Source organism: Eleutherodactylus coqui, chromosome 2 (assembly GCF_035609145.1).
Source record: "Eleutherodactylus coqui strain aEleCoq1 chromosome 2, aEleCoq1.hap1, whole genome shotgun sequence".
Lineage (NCBI taxonomy): Eukaryota > Metazoa > Chordata > Amphibia > Anura > Eleutherodactylidae > Eleutherodactylus > Eleutherodactylus coqui.
The window spans coordinates 312,096,826-312,105,955 of NC_089838.1; the positions used below are offsets into that span (position 1 = coordinate 312,096,826).

At 46.2% G+C, this 9,130-nt stretch overlaps 1 protein-coding gene across 1 annotated transcript in view; it reads right to left on the bottom strand.

The window, feature by feature from the left end:
- LOC136610869 (vascular cell adhesion protein 1-like) overlaps window positions 1-5,330 on the bottom strand; it is a 31,832-nt gene extending 26,502 nt beyond the window's left edge. Inside the window, exon 1 of the mRNA XM_066590068.1 lies at window positions 5,259-5,330. Coding sequence (XP_066446165.1) covers window positions 5,259-5,325 — 67 coding nt within the window. The 5' untranslated portion in view covers window positions 5,326-5,330. The remainder of the gene's footprint in view (window positions 1-5,258) is intronic.
- Between the last annotated feature and the right edge of the window lie 3,800 nt (window positions 5,331-9,130).

Here is a 9,130-nt window from a genome sequence, read left to right on the forward strand (position 1 = left end):
AGGGTTCAGGGAATTCTGCGCCCAACCTTTATCCACCCACTGACACAGTACTAAACCCTGACAACAACATGCATGCACACTCCACTCTTTAGGCTACAAACGAGCGTATGCGTACATGCACGTGCGTGAGCGTCATGTTTTTGCGGAACAAACATTGCGTTTTTACGCTAACATCGATGTATTTTTCTACATATTTTGTGTGTGCAAGTCGTGCAAAAGAATATGCCCCGATGTTCCCAGCCATTGAATTGCTAATTAGTCTACTGAATTTAGGATGTGCTCTATTACCTGCGCAATTACACAGCTGTTACTAATACCAATGTGTACAGTCAACTATAAAACAACATAGATTTGTGGATGGGGGACCCTTGACGGCGGTGTGGTTCCAGTACCTCCAGATAGGCCACTATGTACAAGCTCTAGGCCCAATCTGAGATCTGACATCGCCTTACACTCCTTTCGAGGTGATGTGTGGGAATTCTCAGAGGTTGAGGGGCGAGATCTCCACGGTTTATAGTATTCTGGTAGTCAAGGAGGGGCGGGACCCCTGGGGAGGCTTTAGGAGGTCTTGGGGGAAAAAAACTGGGACAAACTGAGTCTGGGGAGGAATGGGCCAAGGCTAAGTACTTAACCCACAAGATGATGGTTTCAGGCAACCATCAGGAGCTAAATTATAAGTTGTTAACAAGGTGGTGTTGTACTCTGGCTCGCCTAGCTAGATATTATCCGGGATCATCTGACCTGTGTTGGAGATGTCAGGCAGAGGTTGGCAGGCTCACACAGATATGGTGGTCTTGTCCTCAGATCTTGGAACTTTGGAGAGAGGTTGAGGACCTGCACAACACTTTGAATAGGGGCTCCCTGGTTCTCACACTAGAAATTTCTCTGCTATCAATCATGCTGGGGGCCTACTGGAGCTAGTAAGAGGAACAGCTTTAGATTTTTCCTCCTAGCTATGAGAACGGTGATGCCTTGACTTTGGAGGTCTCAGGTTTCCCGGAAAAGATTGAACTGGGTGACAGCCTTGGATGAAATAGGCCGTATGGAAGAGCTGAGGACCAGAGATGATGCTAAATACTTGGCATATCATGTGATGTGGGAGACCTGGCTGACGTTCCACAAATCTGCTGGGTTTGAACAGTGGCTGGTTAATGGGGTTATGCATAATTAAACATAAAGCTAGGGGTTAACAGGCCAACGTGGGACTGAGGTACTTTTTCTTCTCTTTCTTCTCCATTATTCCCTATCTTCTTTCCTTCTTTTTTGTGTCTCTTGGTTTTCCCCCCTTCTCCCTCCTGCCCCTCTTATGAGGCGTCTGTGGAGCTCTACTTGGCGCTCCCTGTGGGGTTCTCACTCAGGAGGGTGTATAGCTCACACTTAACAATTCTCATTAGTTGTTTAACGTGCAGTTAGTTATTCTTTGTTTCAAAGTGCGGGCGTTTCAGCGTTAAAAATACAGTAAAGTGAGAGACTCCTCTTGAGGCCATCCCCTTATAGCGATAGGTTGTTAGTCATGCCTTTTTGTTATTGACACTGATTATATTACAGAAATATTTATATATGGAACTGAGCCTATCTTATTGTATGTATTGTAGAATAAAAATACATATTGAACTAAAGAACATACATTTTGGTTAGGCCGGGTTCACATCTGCGCTGTCGCAGATCCAACACAAAATACTGGAAGAAATAGTTATGCAGACCGTGCTTTTCCTTCTGGTAAAAGGCAAGGAACCAAACTGACCCATTATGGTCCATTTGGCACTTTTCGGTTCCGTCATAAGATGAATCCATTCAGCCATGGAATTTCCCCTTTCCTGCTCCCCAAACGTGAGCAGCCTTATATCATCGTCCTACACAGTTATTCGCTAATCCCAAGAATATCAATGTTAAATCTTGTCATTTCGCGTTTCACAATGTCCAATTTCCCTAGACTCATGCCACGCACATTCCATGTTGCTAGTATGTGAGATTTGGTACAGCGCAGTCCTGTCCTTTAATTATGAGGCACATCAGCAGCTGGCCTTCCCCAGGGCTTTACCCTAGTTGCGTGATGATGAAAACCCTGACTACTTGTACTCAGACCTTACTCTTCCCCAGTCGCATTTAGAGAATCCTTTGCGTTGATATTCTTGGAATTAGTGAATTGCACTGGACAGGTAATGGATATTTTCAGTCCGATGTCTTCACATTGCACTATGCCGGACATGAAGAAATCAAGAGGCATGGAGTAGCCTTTATTACAAACAAGCAGACCTCAAAAGCAGTAGAAAGTTTTAGAACAATCAGCGACCGTATCATTGCTATCCAGATATGTGGTAAGCCAGTGAACATCTCAATCTTACAGGGCTATGCCCCAACAACGGATGCTGAGGAGGAAACCATTGAAGATTCTTATGCCAACATCCAGAAAACGCTAAACGAAATACCAAAGGAGGACATCATTTACATTTTGAGCGACTTCAACTCCAACATCGGCAGTCAGCCAGAAGCAACCATCACAGGAAGATTTGGGCTTGGTGAAAGAAATAAAGCCGGTGATCGCTTGGTACAGTTCTGCCAAGAAAACCGGCTCAGGATAACAAACACATGGTTTATGCAACCTAAACGGCGACTGTACACATGGACATCTCCCAATGGCCTCCATCGAAATCAGATTGATTACATCCTGTGTCATCATCATTGGGGAAGTTCATTCATTGCAATAAAAACCTTTCCCGACTCCGACTCTGATCATGAACTCCTTGCAGCCAAGATCAAGATCAAATTCTGTAGCATTAGGAAAGGAGCTCCATCGAGAAAATTCGACACCTCTAAAATGTCCCAATCATACACTATTGAGGTAGAAAACCGATTCGAACTGCTTGACACATCAGAAAAGCATCCAGAGGGACTATGGCGCGATATACAGTCCACGGTTATGGAGACAGCCAGTAAGCGTCCCACTTATAAGAAGCGGGAAACACAACGCTATTGGTTGTCCGAGCAAACCCCGAGAATAGCCAATAAAAGAAGAGCGGCAAAGGCGGCCGGCAACAAAGATGAAGTTCAGCAACTAAATGATGATTTTTAGCGAGCGGCAAGAAAAGATAAGGAAATGGACTGGAATGAGCGTTGCAAACAACTCGAAGCAGAAGCCATGAAAGGCCATATCCGAGGCCTATTCTCATGGGTCAAGATGGCCCGAAAACCTTTCTAGGCACTCAACAACACAATCAAAATGGAAAGGAACTGAATGACCAACAGAGTATCAAGGATAGGTAGAGGGAATATACAGAGGAACTATATGCCTGCAACCACATATCTGGACCATTGTATGAGATGGAGCCTGTGGACTTGGAGCCTCTATTATGGAGTCAGAAGTGGCTATGGCAATGAAACAACTAGCCAAAAATTAAACACCAGGCATAGATAATATACTGGCAGAGTTATTGCTGCAAGTACCAGTGAAAACCATCACGGCACTGTGCCAGGTAGTACGGGCATCCACACAATGGCCACAGGACTGAAAAGATCTGGCTTCATCCCTCTACCAAAGAAAGGCGACTCCCAGAACTGCTCCAACTACCCAACAATAACCCTCATTCATATGCAGGCAAGATCCTTCTCTCAATTATACAGGAAAGACTGAGATCAGTGGTTGAAGACAAAATTTATTTTTTTATTTTAATCAAGAAGCCCCTGTGAGAACACAGTATGGGGACACAGATTGGTTTGGGATCAGCAAAGGCGTCTGACAGGGCTGCATCCTCTTGTTTAACCTATATGCGGAAGTGATCATGCGGAAAATGGAGCTAGACGAATTGGAAATCGGGGTGAGAATAGGTGGCAGAAATATCAACAATCTCCGTTATGCGGATGAAACAACTCTGTTTGCAGATACAGAAGCCGGTCTGAAGCCGCTAATATGGAAGATTAAAACTGAAAGTGAAAAAATGGGCAACAGCAAAAAATGGACAAATTCGATAATGAGGTCATAGAACATGTGCGAGACTTCATCTGCCTTGGCTCAAAAATTGACCAGGCTGCAGAATCTATGCCAGAGATAAAACCTAGGATAGCATTGGGGCGAAGCGCGATGCTAAACATGGACAAAATCTGTAAAAGTAGGGATATCGGCAATGCAACTAAACGCAGGATAGTGCAAACCATCATATTCCCCAGAGCCATGTATGGATGTGAGAGCTGGACTGCGAGGGAAGCTGATAGGAGGAGGATTGATGCGTTTGAGCTGTGGTGCTGGTGGAAGCTGCTACGTATACCCTGGACGGCGAGAGGAACAAGCAGAGAAGTCCTGAATCATATGAGACCTGATATGTCAATGGGGCGAGGTTGGGGAGATGGCCGGACTCAGACTCACGTATTTTGGCCATGTTACGCGAGCAGAGTCACTAGAAAAATCTATAATGCTTGGACAGATCAGCGGCAAAAGAAGACCCGGCGCCAAAGAACACGATGGCGGATATTGTCAGAGCTGATACTGGCATGGATATCACACAACTGAAAGAAGCAGCGCAAAGCCGGAAAACAGGGAGGGAGCTCGTCTTTTGGGTCACTGAGGGTTGTGAACAAGTAAATGGCTAACAACAACACACAGCTATGTCTCAACTATCAATACTTCATATTGACTACACACGGGCGAGCACGATATTGATTTTACGCGCGGATGCGATGTTCAGGCAAAAGCGCCTCAAAGAATTTCTGTGAAATTCCGTGTAATTGCATATGTACAGTGTTTATTACGCGTCCATAGAAAACAATAGGGTTCTATCGAGCATAATACATGGTAAAACAGAACAGGCCGCGTTTTTTGTAAGTGTGTATTATACGCAATAAAAAATGCTAGTCTGAGTGGATCAATAAAGATCAATGCATTCACAACGTAATATGCAATGAATTGTGTGAGCTTGCCTAAAAGTGCCACTGACTTCACCAACTTCTTCCATGTATTTCCTATCAAAAGATTGTGCCAGGCCACGCACCTACATTGACTGGTTTCAGTGTTAGTAATCTTTTACGATGGAATGCACACATTTCCCCGACAGCCGAGTGACTTCTATTATTGTACGAGTAGGACAATAACATTCGGGGCACTAGACGCGTCTTCTTCTCACCAGCACAAGGCCCGTTAGGTGGGGCAGGAAAGCCATAACAGCAATCTCTAGGGTGAGTCCGTTTGTTCTTATGATACAGAAGCCCACAAACTAACGTCCCACAAGTACCTGAGCCCAGGAGGTATTACTACTTCATCTGCTCACCGTTAGCCACGTAGACTCCAAAGATCCGGATCTGAATCAGGTACAGACACAGAATTGCTCGTATCATCCCTGGTATTGGTAATTGGGAGAGTCATAACACAGGGTGCAGCGCTGCTCAGTGGTTCTATACATCCTTCCTGTATTACGTTCTCGGCATCACCTACTATAGTACTTACAAGGCTTGCTGCAGATCCGTCATAGGAATGTTCGAGCAGCAACTGGTACCGTCTTAAGAGTTCTCGTAAGTTCCTCAAAAGACTATTAAAGTGTTAGTTCCATGATGGATGATCGGCACCGCACACTACTGAAAAATTAAATCTTCTAGCGGAACTATTCCTCACTTTCTCTGCAGTGTCATATCCAGGCAGTACAACCTCCTCTACCGGTTCTGGCAGTCTCCAAGGTCTGGCCGGCTGAAGCTCTCTAAGGGGAATCAGCCTTTTTTTAAGCGGCAATATGGGGGTGATCACCTCCAGGAGCTTCGGCTCGTCACAACCAATAGTATTGGGGGTCAGGTGGTGGTTAACCCGCCAACACCGCATGAACTAGTTGACTGCTTACGCTGGTTGGTGGAGACATTTTGAATTCTGCCTGGCCAAAAATGCTCTGAGTCCAGAAGTCTGCAGCCGCAGTAAGCTCCTCCCACTTTGGGCACCAGCAAGTCCATTCAGCAGAGGTAGTCCCCCTCCCTACTTTGCACCTAGCCTGGGTGTTGTCTTTTTGGAGGCAAGCAGCTTTGGGGGATTGAGCCATAGAGGAGAGCATTTTTATGAAATGGGCACCATCTTTGGTGGCCCCATCAGAATTTAAGTGGCAGTCCATTAGACTTGTTTTGGCGCAGCAGATTAGATCCTGTGCCAAGTGACGTCATAAAAAGGTACAGCTGCAACACCCCAGAGGAATGACCCCGGACACTTGACCACTGTGCAGAGCTGGGAGGGTTAAGTGTTGGCTTGTCACAGCGGCACTTACCAGGCTCTAGTCCCGGAGGGATGACACGCAGCCAAGGGTTTATAGGGGTAGTAGTACTTATCACTTGTGAAACCACCATTTCCACACACCGGTATGCTACATGGTGGAGAAATGAACACAGAGATTTGTGTATAGTACCTCAGGTCCCCAGGAATGGCTAGGGCCCGGTATTACTTTACTTAAAGATTTAACCGTACAAAACAGGTATTCAAAGCAAGGCAGGTACAATTCACTTTCAATGCCAGCAGGCTAGAGCTCAGAGGTCAGGGAGGATACACAGGATGAAAACCGGTCCTACAGTCCACGTTATCTGTACGGTACCGGTCCTGGACTGGGAGCACTCCAGAGGAGAAAGAGGGTAGGGGTCACTCCACAGACACTCTGGCAGACAATTATTGGCAGGAAGGCTTAAACAATAAACACCTTGCACGGCAGGTACGTGGGTGTGACTCAGTCGCCTACCTCTTCGCGGTGATCCTGACTTTGGACGGCTGCACAGGACAAGCCTGTAGTGTGAACTGGTACCTGTACAATGGGTTCCTCTATACAGAATTATTGTAAGATGCTCTCTCTCTCTCTGATGGTGGGACTCACTCCATTCACATCCACACTCCAAACGCTATGGGATGTCACTCCTCTTCTTCCATCTTCACCTACATGGAAGCTGAAGGTGCTTCCAAGTGGCTCTGTGTTAGCACTCACTCTCCTACTGAAGATGGACTCCTTTCCAGCTCTCAAGCACTCCTATTTATACTTTTACTTATACCAAATGATATGACAAACTGATACATTTATATGCATGCAATGATTTTATTACTGTTAACCTCTCAAGCGCCACAGCTGTGCAATACACACACTGCATATGACAGGACAAGCTTTGCACAGTGCATCCACATTGGACAAAACATGTATTACATTAATGGAGGGGACCAGGATGGTGTTCTGGACTACTACACACTCACTAGGGATCTGTTCACATCCGTGTTCAGAGTTACTGGTGTCGGTCGGGCAACAGATCCGGTATTGTGTCATCATCATTTCTGTTGTAAACACTTAATAGAATAAACCTTGCGGCAGCAAGTGATGGTGCAAAAATATCACGCTGCCGCAAGGTTTATTCTATTGCATGTTTGCCTTGTTTGGGGACGGTTCGGGTCCCTGTGCTTGTGGCTTTGCATCCAGAGGTCCGACCCTTGTTGGGCTCAAGAGAGTGCTGCTAGCAGACATTTGTTTCTTTACATCATTTCTGTTGTAGACGGAAACCCTGATGCAGGCGTGAATAGGGTCTAAGTTTGCTGTAGATGTACTTGTAAGGCTCAGTTCACACCGGACAGATTTGCTGCGGAATTTCCGTGTGGATTGTCCGCCCGCGACTCCTAATCCCGGGATTGGCCAACAAATTAGATTAGATTTTGCAAAAATCTTGTCCACATGCTGCGGCCAATTCATTGTGGACAAATGGTGTGGAAACGGCCATACGGCACGGAAATAAATACACAGAATGTCAATTCTTTTTCTTTTCCATAGCGGCCTCTCTCCTGCCTATGGGGAGAGATGGCCACAGTGGAAATGCAGGCGGCGAAGCCGCGCCAAAACCTGCAGCTGCAGATTTCCAGCGGAATTCTCACGTATTTTCGATGCGGCCAATCCGCAAGAATTCCGCTGGAAATCCGTCCCGTGTGAACCCCGCCTAAGGGGGTGACACTTTGTCACCCTCCCTCTTGTTTAAATGTCCCTGATACCCAAGGCTGATGCACCTGTATCAATATCTCAGTCCGTAACTGCAAGCGATAGAAGCTTACGAAACACTTCAAATCCTTTGGACGTAATGCTCTTCTATTTAACAGGCCTGTTGATGAACTATTTGTGTCCCTAATAATGTGCAGACCTAGTGTCCCCTAATGAGGCCAGCTTCACTTACAGTTTGTTACGTGGGAGTCGTTGCTACTACCAGCCTAGGGTTGTCCTGGGTCAGGAGTGCCACTGTTTTCTGTGGTCTTTGCCCCAGTATAGTGGTCCCTCCCAAGTTAGGGATACAGCGCAGCTGCTCTCTCGCTCTTTGCCCCAGACAGTAGTCAATCTTCCGTTCCTCGCCCGGCGCCCAGCATCCTCCCAGACAACTCTCAGTGCACTGTGTGACAGTGTAGTAGTAAGAGTGGCCTGTAGGGGGCCTCTGAGCACAGTCATTGTGTTTGATTTAGTTAACCTGCACCTGCAAGGGTGTGGCTACACAGTTTAAATTTCCCCTCCCTCACAAACTCAGGGTCCTTGAAGCCTGTGGAGCTTAGGTCCATTGAGTCCTGTGGGGCCTGAGGTCTATGTAGACCTGGTGCTGGTCTGCGAGGGACCTGGAAGCACAGAGCAGACAGGGGGTAGTCAGCCCCTTGCTCATCGCCTGTCGGGGCGAAGTCACCTTCCTGGAAGGTCTGCTGGAAGAGGCGGTGTGCGTTGCTGTGAGTACTGTGGTGGACGACAGTGTGCAGTTGCATGTTGCATATAATATGCTGGACTGTTTGTAAACTGAATACCTATGCTGAAATAAATGCTGGAGGAACCAGCATTTGGACTTGACCCTGTTTCTGGACATCATTGCAGTGCTGCCACCCCTGGGCAGGGGAAAATAAGCAGGAGATCCTGGGCAAGTAACTCCAACTTGCCACAACTGTTTAATGTACCATATAATGTAGTAATACACCTTTACAAAATTCTAAGCAAATTACAAAAAATAAATCAAAATTCTGCCATCTTAGGGTGGGGGGTATTTCTACAGAGCACACACTGTGACAAAAATGACAAGTCTTTGTCCTGCAGTATGAATAGTATGTTCATTTTATTGTACAGGTGGCTACGGATATGATATCAAACATGTGGGTTTTAAAAAAAAAAAAAAAAAAAAAAAA